This window comes from Alexandromys fortis, unplaced genomic scaffold (genome assembly GCF_014885135.2).
Source record: "Alexandromys fortis isolate MF-2015 unplaced genomic scaffold, M_Fortis_MF-2015_v1.1 scaffold_15, whole genome shotgun sequence".
Lineage (NCBI taxonomy): Eukaryota > Metazoa > Chordata > Mammalia > Rodentia > Cricetidae > Alexandromys > Alexandromys fortis.
The window spans coordinates 19,333,540-19,351,663 of NW_026067911.1; the positions used below are offsets into that span (position 1 = coordinate 19,333,540).

General features: G+C 42.3%; 1 protein-coding gene across 4 annotated transcripts in view; it reads left to right on the forward strand.

Moving 5' to 3' along the window:
- Positions 1-18,124, forward strand: part of Trpc4 (transient receptor potential cation channel subfamily C member 4) — a 156,497-nt gene that overhangs the window by 97,094 nt on the left and 41,279 nt on the right. For 3 of the 4 annotated variants that reach the window (XM_050138482.1, XM_050138484.1, XM_050138481.1), the window contains exon 4: positions 9,600-9,936. In XM_050138482.1, the coding sequence (XP_049994439.1) occupies positions 9,600-9,936 (337 nt within the window). Of the gene's footprint in view, positions 1-9,599; positions 9,937-18,124 lie in introns of those variants that run through there. The other variant, XM_050138485.1, reaches the window with a different exon arrangement.

The following is an 18,124-nucleotide window of genomic DNA, read 5'->3' on the forward strand; positions in this document are numbered from 1 at the left end:
CCCAGTTTGAGTGTTGCCTGCTTTCTTGCTATTGTGTTTGGCTTGAATGATACGCAGCTGAAGGGAAGTTTAACTTCACAGAGACGCTGCTTAATGTTGTATGAGGAAGGAAAAGAGTTGATGGCTCATGTCTCATCTGTGTGGATGGTTTAGAAGTAACCAGTGTAATCTGAACATTTAGATAAGCAACATGATGGAACGTAATTTAAATTGTGAATTGTGTTGAATTTTGAATGTCTGTGACTTTTAAGTAATAATTTTTCAGGAAAAAAAAAAGCTTGCTGGTAATTTAAACTTAAAAGCCTCATCCAACCAGGCAAAGCTGGGGCTGTAGAGGCTTCGCTTAAATTGGCAGTTCCTCATGAAACTCCCCATCTCCTGTGAGATAAAACCCAATGCACAGCTTTCGTGTGTGTCCTTGGGAGTCTTCAGTTAAAGGCACAGTTCTAGACCAGATGAATGTTCCATACCCCTCATTTCAAACCACCAAAATTGAATTTTTTTCCCAATTCCACTGCATGGTAGCCCTAACTCACATGATAAAGAATTGATTGGTTAGTATTTCACCTGCGTAAACAATGTAACGTTTTATGCCAGTTAGAACAAGTCAGTCTCCTGAAAACCCTTAGAAAGATTGAACCACAGCTGCGGAATGACATGGGGGTAGCTTTAATTTATGACTGTGTTAGCCTGAACATTTATTATCAAAGATTATCTGAGAATAATAAAACAGAAAGCAACAGAGACAGGAAAGGGGAGGGGATTCAACATCTAAAAGAAGAGAAAGACCAGGAGTCACAATTTGCTCCGGCAGAATCACTCAGTTTATTAAAAGATGAAATTTTAGAGGCTGGAGCAATTGGTCAGTGGTTAAGAGCACTGACTGCTCTTACAATGTGTGTGTGTGTGTGTGTGTGTGTGTGTACATTATATGTTCCAAGCACGCACATGGTGGCTCACATCCATCTGTAACTCCAGTTCCAGGGGATCTGACACCCTCTTCTAGCGTCCATGAGCACTGCACACATGTGGTTCACATGTATACATGCAGACTTAACACTCATATATATATATATATATCTTGTTTTAAAAGAATATGGATTTAAGTAGTAATGACAGCTAGTTAACAGTGTTTTATAGAGTTATTGGAGTTTGAAAATGATTCATGGAGTTGATATTTATTGGGAGCATATGAACTAGTAGCTGCAATGTAACCTATCATGTCAAAGCTATGTATTAGGCAACTATCAGAAAATGTATGATTATGAATGTCACAGCTTGTTATTTTAGCAACTTAGCCCTGGTGCTAAAGAACACATCCTAATTTGGACATAGGATTGGTCTACATGAGACGTCGGAAGATGAGGTCATCGGGCTCCTTGCTCCCGTGTGGCTACGATTGCTGTCCTTATATGAGATGGTAGTTGGTGCAAAGTGAGGCACCCACGCATCACTGTGTTGTGATGACACAGACAGAGGCTGGAATGAGGTCCCCGCATGCCAAGGAATGCCAAGAATTGACAGACATGTAGCAGACAGCAGGAAGAGGCAAGGAGAAGTTTGCTCTCATCAGCACCTAGATATAAGGCTGTGAGCCTCCAGAACCAGGAGAAAGAATTTTGAGTCATTTTCAGCTGCCCAGTGTATGGACCTTTCTACGACAACATTCTCAAAATCTATACAACAAGAAAGTTCATTGTAACAATATCACATACAGCTGAAAATGATACAATGTATGAAAATTTTTATAATAACAATTTTGCTAGTACTCCAGGTCAGAGTTATCAGTGAAGTTTTTATCCCTGCCTCCAATCCTCAGCTGCAGGACCTGATGGTCTAAGCTGCCAGGATCTAATGCCACAGGCTCAGCGATGTCTTTGCACGACAGATGATTATTGCCTTGGGATGCCCTGATGAAAGTTGTGCCAGCCAGGGCTTGAACAAGCAAAGTTTGTGTTCATTTCAAACGGAAGTCTTGAAGAGATTAAGTGAGAGGAAATGAGGTATTGATCATTTTTAGGGGCGTGATTTGGATCATTATAAAGAAACAAAAAAGAATCAAAAAAGTGTCAAGCCTGTAGTTAACAATCCTAGTGAGAATCTGTTTTCTGTTTTGGTTTGGTTTGGTTTTTTGAGATGAGATTGTCTCATTGGTCTAGTGTCTGCTACTTAAGTGAGAGGCTAGCTGGCCAGCAAACCTCAGGAGTCTGCCTGTCTCTGCCTCTCCAGCAATTGCTCCTGCAGGAGGCTGGAGAGATGCACTGGCAAGGACTGAGGTTTAGTGCAGATGCTGAGACTGCTGGCATTGGTAACAGTCAGGAGAGAGACTGAACGGTGAAGACAAATCACTATCTCCTCCAAAAACACATTGTCCCTCATTCTCTGCCTCCTTCAAGGGATATAGAGTGGCCATTCTAATCATAATGTACAGTTTTGTCCATATGTCTGCCCCCTTTGTGGCTGTTCTAGTGAGAGCAGACAGAACGCTCTAGATGCCAGTAACTCTGTGAACCCTGCTGTCTCCAAAACACATTATTTTGTCTGTGTTGCGAGCTAGAGAGTTTGATTCCAACTTCAGTAGCAGACAACTTAGCAGTGTAATAAAGGATTGCAGTTATTGTTTTTCCCAGAATAGCCAAGGTTGTTTTCAAAGCTATGCATTGTCAACAGCCAGGAATTCAGTGGAGGGAGAAACATCACAGAATGTGTTAGTCCAGGTCCTCTAGACGAACAGGCAGTACAAATGTATATTAAAAGTAGATTTATTAGACTGCCTTACCCAACCAGAGTCATCCAGAAATGGTTACCTCACACTGAAGAATCCAAGAACCCAGTAGTTGCTCAATTCAGGAGACAGGGTAGCTTGCTAGTCCCAATCTGGTGCCAAGACCTTAGAATATTCCTGGTCTTCAGTTTGTGTTAAAAGAAAGTTTACCTTCCTTCCTTTCTTCTTTCCTTCTTTTCTTCTTTCCTTCCTTTCTTTCTTTCCTTTCTCTGTTCCTCCCTCCCCCCTCTCTTCTTTCTTTCTTCTTTTTTTTCTGTTTTTGTATAGTTTTTTTTTTTCAAGACAGCATTTCTCTTTGTAGTCCTGGCTCTCCTGGAACTCACTCTGTAGACCAAGTCAGTCTCAGATTCAGAGATTTGCCTGTCTCTGCCTCCCAAGTGCTGGGATTAAAGATATGGGCCACTACCACCTGGCTGAAATATTCAGATATGTCCCTAATACCTAGGAAGGAATCAGCAGGGGCAGCAGCAAAGTAAATGGACCCCCCAGCAAAAGTGAAGACCAAGCCTATGTAAAAGTGAATAATTTGCCTTCTGCAATGTCCTTTTATATGGACCCCTGCCAAAAGATGCCAGTGCCAGCCATGTTTTTCCCACATAGACTAAGACAATCAAGGCACCCACCCCCCAACAGCCATGTCTGCAGGCCAACCTGAGAAGAACAGTGGTTTCTTGGGGCTATCTTCCAGGTGATCTTAGTTTGATCCTAAGATTAAAGTTAGTGTCTGTTTAGGCATGGTGTGGTGGTGCATGCCTTTAATCTCAGCTTTCAGGCCATATAAATAGGTAGATATCTGTGAGTTCAAGACCAGCCTGGTCTACGTATCAAGTTCTAGACTAGCCAGGGTTACCTAGAGAGACCCTGTCTCAAACATCTGCTTATGAGCTTGTGTGTATACATTTCAAATATACGTAGTCTGTTTTTGCTGAAATGTTTAGATTGGCAGAAAGGGATTTTTACACTGTGGAAATGACTTTAATTGTGACCAGAAAGAGTAGAATTGGTCCTCTACTTCCCAAAGCCTTATGTAATTTCATCCTCTTAGGCATAGGAAGTATACCATGTGACCCAGCTATTTCACTTTGGGCATATACCAAGACAACTCAATATTCTTATAAAGATTTTTGCACCCCCTATGTTTATTGGTGCTTTATTCACTATAGCAAAAAATTGGACCTAGTTGTCAATTAATAGACAAATGGATAACAAGACACACATATATGTGTGTTTATATGTTATGTGTGTGATATATTTACATACACACACATTTTTATATATTAATGTTATTCTGCTCTAAAGAAAAATGTAATCATAAAAATCTGCAGAAAAATGGGTGAACTTGAAGTGTATAATATTAACTGAGGTCACACAATCTCAGAAGAAAATAGCTTTCATTTTCTTCCTCAAATGTAACATCTAGCCAGTAATATATGTATAAGTGAAAACGAACGTGCAGATGGGTACAGTGTGTTACGGAGAATGAGAACAAGCAAGGCTAAGTAGTAGGAGATGAGGAAGAACTGACTGAAAGAGACGGGCATGAGTTCTGAAGGAGGACAGAAAGCGAATTGGTTTTCTACCTCTAACCCTGCCCTGCCTTTCTCGTTTTCCTGGTGGTGGATAAGTGAATAAAATATATCAGATAATGAAAGTGTAAGCTCCACTGTGAAGCTACACAGTTTCAGGATGACCATTCCAACTGCACAGAGGTTCACTGAAGTGCATAGATACCAATCTGTTTAATTGTGGTGTGTGATTTTTTATTTCCACTTTTTCGTAATAAAGTTTTAAAGAGAAATGGGCTGTTATGTGGAATCATGCAGGGCAGTAAACAGAACACTGAGTAGACCCTTTGTCTACTAAGAACAGTTAACATGAAAGGTCATCAGCTCATGTCTGCTCTGGATTCTTGCCCTGAAGGAAACAGAACCACTATCCAATCTTTGCCTTTAATGGAGATTAAAATACCCTTTCTGGATATGCCTTGTCTCTGTGCAGGAACTCTGGTTTGCTCTTGCGAGACTGTGATTGAAGAATCAATCCTGAATACCCGGCTGTGAGCCACACCTGACTCCGTTACCCCCTTAGTACTGTCCTAAGTTATTCAACACATGAAGAAACACCCAGACATGGTCCCATCAATAGCCGATAAATTCCCTCCTCCCCATGTCTATTCATTTTAAGAAAACTTTAGGTAGTATTCTAAAAATAGCTGCCATTTTCACAAATTATTTCCATTGTTTACTTATGCTTTCAGATGGGTAATGGCGAGCAGGTGTGGAGATTGTACCAACTATTTCCCTTTGTGATTTTCCAAAGGGCCGTCATTTTCTAGTGATTGTAGTTTCTGGCCACTTAGCTGGCTTTGTTTTCTAGGTTCAACTTATTTGTTTCTTTGGTTTTTCTTTGTTTGCGTGTTGAGCCAGTGTCTCACTGTGCAGACCAGGCTAGCCTCAAACGCTTGGTTTTCCCGTTTCAGATTCCTGAGTGCTGGGCTTGCAGGCACGAATGACCATGCCCATATCAAGTTCAATAGTTTAATGTATTCAGTGTTGGGCCGTCATCGCCCTCCTTTGTAAGACTGTTGACGTTTCCAGCCTCCTGTTACTATTCCCGGTCATTGCAGATCACCTTCTAAACCAATTTTGAACAGGGACCCAAAGTATTTTAGGAAATGCAATCCTGTGCTTGTCGGACTAACACGATTAGTGAGAGTTTGGCTCTCCCTCACTGACACAGACATGGTATCCAAGCGATCGGGCATCCCTGAATCCTGTTCTGAAAGTCTAGTGTATCGTGCATGCTGAAGACAATGAGTAGACAACCTGATGGCCAGCTAGACAGTTCTCAAAGTTCTCCTTGATCGCAGTGGAGGACCAGCTCTCAAGCTTCTCAGTTAGTCTTTCTGATCACTCTTAAGACTTTTTTCAGCATCTTCTCAGGTCTGATAAAAGATTCGTTCATATTTTTTTGTTTTATTTTATTTTGAAGAAAGCTACTGAAAACAATTTGGAAAACTTGGTATTTGAAAAATAGTTCTTATTATGAACATTTCCTCATTCTTGAGTTACTATAATTATTATGGATGCTCTTTTTCTCATAGAAATCCTTTTCTACTAATTATTCTTTTTATGACATCTTAATTAAAATATAATTATCAAATTCTCTCTCAGTGGCCATGACCTGACATTTTTATAATCACTAGAATGGATATTTTCAATGAATTCTAGCTAGTCTTTAACTATTTATTCTATACACTAGAACTATAAATAGCTTCATTGGGCATAAAGCACATTAATCCAGTGTTTACAAACAGCAGCCACAGGCGTTGTGCAATGCATATGGTTGCCCATTGAGTCTAAAGTTGGGTCCGATATCCTGCATCACTGACTTGTTCCCAGATAATGCTAGAGTCACCTGTCTCAGCCCACACTGAAAATAGCAAGGACATGGACTCAGGAGTTTCCTGAAGCAATATTTCCACATAGATGCTAAGAGATGATGACAGCGTCTCTTTCTATTTTGTCTCTGCTAAATCTGCAGTAAATTGCAGCCTAGCCCATGGATTTCACCTCACAATTTTCAGTACGGTCTGTTCTAAGAAGCCACGGTATATTCACGGGCCAGCTTACATCTGTCAAAAGCCTGCCTGTTGTCTCAGGCTTAACTTGCTGCCTTTTGTTTCCGGTGATCATTTTACAATGAGCATCATCTCCCCTGCTTCGTGGACCTCCCTGTTTCAGAAGGCTGGATGAGGTTATCTACAGCACCGCCCACCTTCAGCGTACAGCGAGTTCCCAGAAATGGACTGACTAGTTCCAGAGACTGTGGTCTCTTTTACTCCTAGCCAGCGTCTGATAGACAGGAGTGCTGACTTTTATCATCACATTAGGAAGCAGCAGGGGACATGGGGCTTTGATTAATGAAGTGACTAGATTGAGCCAGTAGCGGATCTGAATGTGCACAGGCAGACGACAGACTAGAGGAACTGTCTTCATCACTGGACGCAACTGGAAGTCCCTCTGAGAGCAGCCAGAGTTGAAGGTCAGGGGCAGCTTTGAAGGGATGTAAATGGCCGATAGAACAGAAAGGGTTTTTTTCAGGTCTGGACACCATGGTTCCTGGGAGCGTTCTGTGTCCAGTGAGCCCTGATCCCCTGTTATCAAGATTACACAACACAGTTTTGAAAAAAAAAATGAAACAGGAGTGTTCAAGCCAGGCAGGATGGTTGCCTCTAGAATGTACCATATTTTGCTCTTTTTGAGAGTGCGGCTCTAATGTAAATTTTAGGTACAAGTTCTTAAGCTAGAAAAAAAGTATGTAATGCAAAGCTGAAAATATGAAGGAAGAGTAACTACTGAATCAACCACATCAGGCCAGAACGTTTATAGTGTTTCACTCATTGCTGGCTTCCTCTCAGCTTGCGTTATCTGCAGTTACTGTTTCAATTCCCTTCTAGGAGGAAGGAGCTTGTTCGGTTGACTTAAGTATTTTTTAAATATACTTTCCAATTTTATTTTTCTCATCATTTTTCTTTATGTTTTGGGATTTTAGTATTTGTGTGGTTGTTTATAATTCATTCACATTGGATCGCAAATTTATTTGTTAAAAACAAGATTAGATTCAGTCATTTTCATTCAGTGTCTTCCGTGATTAGAATCCTCTGTCTCAGTAGTTCTATAAATACTCAAGGATCGGGCTTTGGAAATGTCTAAAAGGTTATTGAATGCAAATTGTCAGTGCCTCTTTTGTAAGCGTATGGAAGCATTGTAAATCTGAATGCTTATAATGTTTCCAGCTAGCAGTGGCTGGAGGGGTGCTGGCGAATCTTCCTATAGGGGTTGTCTAGAGGCAGAAGCAGGGACCTGTGGTGAAAAATCTCCTTCTCCCGGACCAGGAGGGTGCAGAGGGTGGTGGTTCCTGTGGCAGGAGCCCAGGCTGCAGGCCCCAAGCTTCCTGTGGGCAATGTTAAGGTGTCCGGGACTGGGGTTTCCCTGGAAGGAACGCCATCTTAGTCAGTGAGAATGTCAATTCTCTGAAAGTCCTTCAGAAGGAACTGGAAAAAGCTGAGCACATTGACAAGAGGTAGAAAAAGGCCCAGAGAAGAAGTAAGGGAGGTCAGAAGGAAGGAAGAAACCAAAGACGAGGGTTGGGGGTGGAGAAGAGAATGAGTTCATCTACTTTAGCAATTAGACGTTTTTAATACAAAAAATCCTGTAATCCGTGTTTCTTGGGTTCTCAGTTACCCTACTCCAGATGGGTTTTTTTTCTAGCTCCTTCCATTTTTCTTCTAAATTTCATAATTTTATTTTCTTGACAGCTAAATAATATTCCATTGTGTAAATGTACCACATTTTAATTAGCCATTCTTTAGTTTATGGACATCTAGGCTATCCATAACAGCTATGGGCTATTATGAACAGAGCAGCAATGAACACTGATGAACAAATTCCCTGTAATACAATGTAGAGCCCTGAACACAAAATACAAATATTATATGATTTTCCTTCTATGTATATGGATGTTAACGTTCAGCTTTTGATAGGTAAGCTACAATCCAAACATCCACAAGGATTAGGCACTTAGTGAAGGAGCAGAGGGGACTAGAGGATCGTCCAGGAAGACAATTAGAATTGTTATAGAGAGATGAAGGGAAAAGGAGAACAGGAGCACCGAATAGGGTGAGGGGGGGTGGAGGAGGGAATGTGGGGAGGGGCAACAACGTTACAAGCCTCTAGAAGAGCCATGTGAAAAACCTACAACCATAGAAGCTTCCTAACTTATATACCTATGCAAAAAAATGTATAATGGAGTCACCAACAAAATAGGGGAAACAGTTTCCCAGCTAGACATCTTACGCCACCAAATAAAACTTCCAGCCCTTGCAATAGGTTATGTCTCACTTAGTCCCAGCACCTACATGGCAGCTCATAGTTGTCTGAAACTCCAGTTCTAGGGGACCCAATAGACTCTTCTGACTTCTGCACATATCAGGTACACATGTGGTGTGCACTGACATACACATAAAACAAAAAATAAATCTCAAGTAGACATCATAGCTTGACTAAGAGCCCATGTGTTTAAGATTTGGCCCCTAGCTTGTTTCTGTTAGAAGGGAGTCCTCAGGGTATCAGTAACAAATAAAAGCAACGCATATACAGAAGGACATCCCACGTCAGATGTAGGTGGACCCAGCCTGCTATGCGAACCATCTCTGGGCAGGGATCCATGGACATTGAAAGAAAGACAGATGAGCAAGCCAGTAAGTGGTGTTCCTCAATGGTCTCTGCTTGAGTTACCGCCTCCAGGTTTCTGCCTTGGCTTCCCTGCATCATGGACTCTAACCTGTAAGCTAAACAAATCACCTCCTCCCCCGACTGCTTCTGTGGTCAGTGTCTTATCACAGCAGCGAGGATAAAACTAGGACCCTGTGTATATCCTTATGCCTTCCCTCTGACTTCACTCCAAGTGCCGGTACCCTGTTTTGACTTCACTTAAGTTGACACTCAGCACTGTGCCCTGAGTGAACCAGGTTTCATTAATGGCCTTTCTCAGCATGACTCAGTGCCAGGCTGTTTTACTCTAATATCAAGTGAGCTGCAGCTTGTGTCTTTGAATTCTAATATTGCTTTACCAAAGAACATATGACTTATTTATATTTCATTTAAATATGAACTAAGGAAAATGTTGAAGGTTGTCATTATCTTTTCCTGAAACTGTATGCCAAAGGATAAAGTCGAGCCCGCGTTCTTCCTGACGCACTGCGGTCATTACCTCTAACGGGGACTGAATTCTCCTTGTCCTTTCCTCCTAGTTCGTTGCCCAGCCCAACTGCCAGCAGCTGCTCGCCTCCCGCTGGTACGACGAGTTCCCCGGCTGGAGGAGAAGACACTGGGCCGTGAAGATGGTGACGTGTTTCATAATAGGACTGCTTTTCCCTGTCTTCTCCGTGTGCTACCTGATAGCCCCTAAAAGCCCGCTTGGACTGTTCATCAGAAAGCCTTTTATCAAGTTTATCTGCCACACTGCCTCCTATTTGACCTTTTTGTTCCTGCTGCTGCTGGCCTCTCAGCACATCGACAGGTCAGACTTGAACAGACAAGGTCCACCACCAACCATCGTGGAGTGGATGATATTACCGTGGGTCCTGGGTAAATGTGTTACTATAGAAAATATAATACCAACCGTGTTTCTGCCATGGAATTCTGTTGCTTGGAAAGAAATATTCACAAATGCTTGGAGCGGAGAGAAACGACACATAGGCTCTGACCGTGGTTGCTCTGAGACCTAATCCTCAAAGCCAAAGATGTTTTGCCCAACTGTGGTGGGCTTGCTCCAGCATGCAGCCAGGGAAAGGCAGTGTTAGGTTCCAGGATGACAGGTGTTGGTGACTCCAAGTCCCACAAAGGACTCAGGCCTCACTGGCCGCACATAACCTGCTTTTCTCCTGTGCTGGCGTCTCAGGGGGAAGCAGATGCTCTACCTCTGACTGAGCTGCATCCCCAGCCCCCAGTTTTCTTAGAAGTCCTCCACAGATCAGTATGTGTCTCTCTAAAGAACCCCTGATTATACACACACACACACATATGTATATATATAATATTTTAAAAACTTTATCTACTTGTTTTTCTTTGAACATGTGGTAGTTAGGAAATTTGGATATTAAATAGTAGAAAAATTTCAACCTGCATGTTTCCAGAGATAATCATTTTAGAACTGCCACAGATCAGAGTAGAAACCTTATTTATTAATATTAAAACTGTGTTTTCCTTTCTTCCTTCCTGTTACTGTGGCCATGCTTAGAATTTGCATTTTAATTTCCCTTTTCGGTATCCTACTGTGGTTTGCGGAGAAATCACATTTTCTCAGCTTAGCTCTTTGCTTGAGATCCCTGTGGTACTGGACCCAGCTCATTAGGAAACATGACAGATTCCATGATTCACCATCTCAGATCTGCTTGGGTTCCCTTCAGAGCTGAGAGGCCACTAAAGCGAGGGACCAGCAAGGAAAAAGAAGAGTAGCCTAAATAGGAGCTAAGAAAGGAGGACAGTGACCTGATGGTGTCTCCATGTTAACTACTTTCTATAAATACCACCTCAAGTGAACCTAGCATCAGTTCTGACTTGCCTGATGTGCATGCACTATGCCCTCATTTAGGCCAAAAGCAAAGTTTAAATCTGTAAGTCTTCAAACAGTCACTACGGCCTTGGAGTTGATAGTAAGATGAAATCATTGCTCTCCATCAAAGTATCTCACATAAGTGACATAATTTATACTAATTTTATTCATAAAAACGCATTCTGGAATAATTCTCACGAAAACACTTAAGAGGTCGTATCTAAGCATTCATAACTCATGAATATCTACCTGAAAGTCCTGACATGCCAAATGGAAGGCACACCGACCTTAGGAAAACGCTCAGATGCAGTGTGTCGTAAGCACAGGTAGCATCCCTCAACTTTGTGCAGTCAATGGGTGTACACCGGATACCTTCAAAGAGCCAAAGGGTATGACTGCTACACAGGGAGCTAAGGGCACTTGGCCAGATGGAGCTTAAATTTCACTGGAGGAAATGGGTAATGGATTAATGATCAGAACTGCAGAAAATGGTAAATATTATAAAAATAGAAACATGTAACTTTGAGCAACATGTATGGCTAAAACTGCCTCTGACTGTCTGGTATACGTTAAATGTGTAGCAGAATATTCCTTGACATGTCGAAGAACGAAATGACACCATGGTCACTGCTCAGTGCTTAGTGGAAAGGCTTAACTGTACTATAATCCCAGCAGTCGGAACTATCTGCTAGAGGCAACATTTTCAGGATAATATGACTGCAGGGGGCTAATGGATCTGGACGTTTGTAGAGTGAAAGGTATTTCATAGAATTAAAGCCGTACGTGAATGATTATCTCGTTTCAGCAATAGGGCATGGGATCAATGGTGTTTAAGTATCAGGTAGACCTCTCAAAATAGTTATACTGTTGAATCAAGAAAGCCTCACTGCTAAGACTGAGTCCGAAGCGCTCTAGAGGATGCAGGCTTATAAAGGGCTGTAAACTGTTGCTGAGAAGCTGCAAGCTGTTACTGGGATTCTATGAAGAGGCTGTATCTCTGGGACTTAAAATATAAGCAGTCAGAAACCCTCAGGGTTTTCAGGGCCTTTATCAATAAAGGGAAAGGATTTTCACGGGATGACATTTAGCATGCCATTGAATCTACTGAGCTTCCCTCATTAGGGAGAGAGAATCACTGTTCTCACAAAGGGGTAGAAGACGGCATTGGGGAGGGAGAGCTTAGACCCTTCTACAAATGTGATATAGATTACAAGGGTGTGGTCAGATCTGATGGCTGTACCGGTGAATCATCTATATTACCTTGCCCAAGACAGCTAGATGGTGGAGTAAGACATCTTTAGCTTCATCTCCTAACCCAGCATTTCCTGGATCGTAAGGGTCTAGATGATAGCAGTAAGGAAGAATGGCTTGAGGATGGAGAGATGACTTAGTAGTGAAGAGCCCTGGCTGCTCCTGCAGAGGACCAGGGTTCAGATAACCGGCACCACCATGGCAGCTCACAACTATCTGTAACTTCAGTTCCAGGAGGATCTGACGCCATCTTCTGGCCTTTTCAGGTACTGCATACATATGGTGCACATATACACATGCCAGCAAATACTTACTACATACAAAATAAAATTAAGGAAAAGAAAAAAATTCCTTGGGATACTAGTTTTCTGACTTTCTCAAAAGCCATTTTGAGCTTTTCCTCAAGATGCATTATGATTGGTAAATATATGCCCTAGCGTTTTATACGACATAAAAATAAATATATATACATGTACATATGCATATATACACTTATATAATCAACTTAGCAAAAAAATTGTGACAATTTTTGTCATAACAATTTATGACAACAGTATTTTATAATAAAAGTAGCTCTTCGGTAAAAGTTGTCATATGTGAAATAATGCGTTGCTCCTCACGGGGAGTAAAATGGCTGTGCAGGGATTGGCAGTAACCCATGCCTGAGAATGTGCCACAGTCAAGCAGCATGCGAATCTATGCGCCGTGAGCACGAGGCGAAGGGTGAGCTGAGGAGATGATGGCGCGGAGAAAGGCATCTCGGTTCTGTTAAAAATAGAGCCTGTGGAATTGCTAGCCACAAAGCAAGAAGTGCTCATAATATCCGCGGTACCCAGCTTGCCTGCATTGCAGGCTTCCTTAGCACTTTTTCTTTAGCAACACTGGCTTCTCATTTCCATCCTTTGCTGTGTAATTTATAGCTTAGAACGTTGATATTAACAAGTCTGAAAATCTTCAACTGAGTCTGCCAAGTAGGCAACGTGGAATGAATAATGTTGATTTTATTCTCATCTTGACACTCATAGGAACCAACAGGCATACTATTGGGACCATTTATATATATATATATATATATATATATATATATATATATACACATACACATATATAATTCGTATATGTATATATACACACAGATACATATATAATTTTTGTTCTTGTGAACATTTTTATTTTCCATCTTTTGGTGCTAGGGAGTAAGGCCATGGTCTCTTGCACACTAAGCATGTGCTCTTTCACTGAGCCATACCTCAACGACCCATTTTTTTCAAATAATCACTAAGATCATTCTATGTCTCATTATTTCAGCCTTACTTCTAAAGCTCCCAGTACCTCAGACAGCTCTAAGCAGTGTTACAATTATAAGAAACTAGCCTTCGCTCTTCCCCCTCATGTAAGTTCAACAGACTAGCTCCAGTCATGTACAGATTCAAGTATAGGCAAAACATCCATTTGGTATTTTAAAGGACTATTGTAATATTAAAACAAAACAAAAAACACAGACAACCATTGCAGTATGACACTTTTTCCCTCATCTTCCTGTTTATCTGTGTGTGTGCCGGTGGGGCTACTTAGAAGCTATTTTCATATAGTTATACGTGGTAAACCATTAAGACATGCAATATTTAGAAATATTCAAATTGTTGTCTGTGCTACTAACTCACAGTAACTGAATTCTTTACTGGGGGAAAACTGAACTCTGTCAGGCTGTGACAGTGTAGGTCAGATTTAAGACTTAAAGACTGAAATCTGCAGGGCTCCCAAGAATGGTGGTGCCTCATGGAGATGGGAGGAGGGGAACGTATGGGAAGAGCAAGCTAGACACCAAAATATAAAAAGGTCAAAGACTTGGATGGGCGTTTGAATTAGTTTTCCTTGGCTTGAAATTACAATAGCTGTCGTTGCATAACAATATTAGAAGCTGTAGCGGCTGAACAGTTTACATGCACATCCTCCCGTGAATGTCACAGTAGCTCTGTTCCATCTGGCTAGAGGAGATGATGGAGCAGGCTTTGAGAAGCTCGATTCCTTGTCTAAAGTCAAGGCGCCAGCAGGTGCATGCTAGTATAACAAATCTCAGAGCTCCCGCGCAAAGAACCTCGATTCTCTCTGAGATGCTGAGCCAGAGGTGGGAGACCCAGGATGGCAGGAAGCACCAGCCAGGCCTCTACATATGCACCGTTCCCACAGTCTCCTTACACCTTTACACAGGTGCAGGGCACTGGGCAGCGCATGGGATTCATCAGAGCGGCAATGCATTCCAGGAGGCACCTTGGTTATAACAGTATTGAATAGCACATCTGTGCACAATAAATCCTTTGTACCACCCCACCACACTGCCGCCGCCATCCCCCCCTCCCTTCCCATGGTCTAGAACAGTCTATGTGGCTCTCTGGAATAAGCAATATCTTGGAGATATGAAGGAAAGGAGGGATGGAGGAGGGGTGGAAGGAGAAAAGAAAGGAAGGTGGAGAGGCAATGGAAGGGAGAAAAGAAAATAAGGACAAGGAGAAGAAAAGAGGGAGGGAGGGAAAGAGGGAGGGAGGAAGAGAGGGAGGGAGGGACAGAAGGAGGGAGGGAAAGAGGGAGGGAGGAAGAGAGGGAGGGAGGGACAGAAGGAGGGAGGGGAAGAGGGAGGGAGGGTGGGAGGAAGAGAGGGAGGGAGGGAAGTATTAGAATATATACACATTTGATTTTTATAGCCAAAGAATCACTTTCTGGGACATAAAGTTAAGTTCCCTTGTTTCTTACAACATTATTAATATTTACCCTTCTGTTGAGGGAGATGCATTTGAAAAAGGTGTTTCAGTCAGTTGTTTTTAACAATACTGAGAACGTATCTTAAGTGGAACATGATGATCTTCATAGTGAAAAAAAAAAGAATTTGCTCATTTAAAAATTGTGCATCGTGCAGCTTCTACTAATCATTGAAAGGGTGCCTGGAGCAAAGAAGCAGTTGTCTTCCCGTCAGTTTCAATATATTCTTTTGTAATATTCATGGAAGTGTTTAAATTAAAGAAGATCCTATAAAAAGAATACTACTACGTTGCTCAAACTCCCTAATTGATTATTAAATAATTATACTTAGGTATGAACATTCTAACTTCCATCTGACATGACATTCCTTTTACTAAACTAAAAATACGGTCTTCCTTAATGTTGTTTTCCTTCTCTTTCCCCCTAATGATAAAGCAGTGACGTCAAAAGCACAGTGATATAAGGGTTTTCAGATGTCTTCAAAGGCAGAAGACTCATTGCCATTTGCATCACCTCCACCATTCTTGATGGTCTGCTGACTGCAGACAGAACCACTGGGAATTATTTTGAGCAAATCGAGATTCTGAAGTGATCATCTTGCTTAGTTGATTCAGAAATTGCAGAGGTCCTTAAACACACTCAAGACTGAGAAATAATCATGGAAGAAAATTTTCATATAGATTTAGTTCTCAGATGACAGTTGTGAGAAACTCGGATCCTTAGGTTTTTGTTCTGTCCCCTAAATCGGAGAGCTTTTCTCTATTTTTGAATAAGATTGCTCTTAGGTATTGATTTCCCGAAACCTTGAGTTATTAAATTGTATGACCATTTATTTTATTGTGACATTTTGAACTAATTCTTTGAGAATTCCATACAATATATTTTCATCATATTCACCCCCACGCCTCTCACAGCGTCTCCCAGATCCACCCCAATCTTCTCCCAGACCTAGTCTCTGCCTCTCAGCCCCGCCCCCAACTTTGTGTCCTCTTTTTAAATGAGCAATCAAGTCCAAGTTACGCTGGTCATGTACTCCTGGGCATGGGCATGTACAACTGGGGCATGGTTGACCTACCAGGAGCCACATCCTTTATGAAAGTCGACTCTCCCTCCCCCAGAAGCCATCCACTGCCCACAGCTCCTCAGTGAGAAAGAGACCTCAAGAGTTTCTTCCTGATCTCGTCTGGAATTTGACTGGCTTCATCTTGTGCAGGTCTTGAGCAGATACCCACAGCTGTGGCGAGTTTCTGACAACACTGTTTTCTCTGGTTATCATGCTCCTTCCTCCCCCTCCTCTATTATGGTCCCTGAGCCCTAGGAGGAGACGTGCTAGAGATGCCCCATTTGTGGCTGACAACTCCAGTGGCAATCTCTGCACTTTGACGCGTTTTGAGTCTCCGTGTTAACAGTTACACAAAGGTCCTTCTTCTCTGCAAAGATCTGAGAGCTGCACTAATGCATGGGTATAGAGATAAAAATTTAGAAGACAGTTTGATATTATGTCCATCTAGGAAAGTAACATTACTAGGTTCACCCTCAGGGCCTTTGAGCTCCCTGGTTATGGGTTCCTGGTCAGGTTTAAAATACCAGGTTCGTGTTTCCTTCTGTGGAGTAGGCCTTAAATTCATTCAGCAAAGGACTGGTCTATTTTAAAAACTTTAAACTTATAACCACTTTACAGACTTCCTCTTCTCAGGAAAAGTCTGGTTCATGTCTTAAAGGACCTAGATGTGTTCATCTACATCTGGTTCATGCTTCAACTCCAACCCCAGGGTGCACAGTATCTTTCTAGTCTCATTGCCTCAGGGAAGTTAGATAACAGCATAAGTTAACTCTTCACTAACCAACTGGTGCCCCGGCCATACCTCTTTCTGAATACCCTGCTTTCTGGGTATCACTGAGTACCTGTGCCAGACACAAGGATGCCGGCCTTCTGGGGAAATTGCTGTTCTCTCTCGATGCTCCTGTTGTGCCCACACACTGCACGGTTCTTAGGATCAGATGCAGCTCCCTCTGGCATCTTGCAGTCCCTCAACCCCTGTAGCTTGAAGTCAGCCTGTGTGGTCTCCTGTGGTCCCTAAAACTTCTCTTGAGTTTGGCGAGAAGAGACGTACACTCAGCCTTCTACTGCAAGCCCAGGCACGTGGAACAGTACGAGTTCAGGCTGCTACCAGCTACCCCAATGACAAGCTGCATGATTTCCTCTTGTCCATGATGGACTGGACCAAGAGAGAAATACACCAGTTGACTGTCAAGAAGACACCCCAGTAGGGAGTACTAGTTTCTCCTTGATTGAGGGATTTTCTTGGTCCCTTCACTTGAACTAAGGAAGTATGAAAGGAAAATCACCCTTGGGTCTTCTCTGCTATTTATTCCCTCATTGCACAAGACTGCACTGTCAGAGTTATGTGTATTTCTTGCCACCCCTTTTCCAGGGTTCTCTCTTTTTGGACTATGGCAATGGAGGGCCAGTGCGGGCTAGCAGATCGTTTCCTCGGATCGTCCAGTGACCTACAGAAGAAGATTATCTATAGTTTTCTGAAAGCTGCCTTCGGAAAGCAGATGTCATAGGCTTTTGTCTTCTACTTCGTTGAAGTTTTAAATATATCATGAGACCTTAGGAGTGGCCCGTAATTTAGTGTCCCTTGGGGTCTGGTTATCACTTCAGTCCCCATCACATAAAATAACTTCTAGTAATACAATTATTTTTCCACAGACATCTGATCCTAGAGACATTTCTGCTCCCTGATTTGAAAGGCAAAGGCAAAATCCAGTAGTGAGGAATTCTTTGTGTTCTTTTTATCTTTGTTGACTTGATGTCTCTCCAGAGGCTTCTGTCTTCACTAAAGAGCTCAGCAGCTTCTGCCCTTCAGCAGCAGGCCCTTGGGGGTTGCTTTGATGAAGAGGTACCTCACTCTTGTTTAGGGCTGTTGCTGTCTACATGTGTCCCCACCCACAGCAAGAGAGGGCAAGGCCAAGGATCCTTCCCTGTAACACAGTTATTCCCCAAGGCTTGAAATCTGGATGGTTGAGTGTGAAATCAGAAACTCTCCCTGCTCCCTGGAATGCTCACAGCCATGTTCAGGACAGAGCTCTCAAATGTTTTGGTGAAAACACCATAGGAGAGCTAAAGAAAAGGAAGGAAAGAAGGAAGGAGGGAGGGAGAGAGGGAGGGAGGGAGGGAGGGAGGAAGGGAGAAAGAAAGAAAGAAAG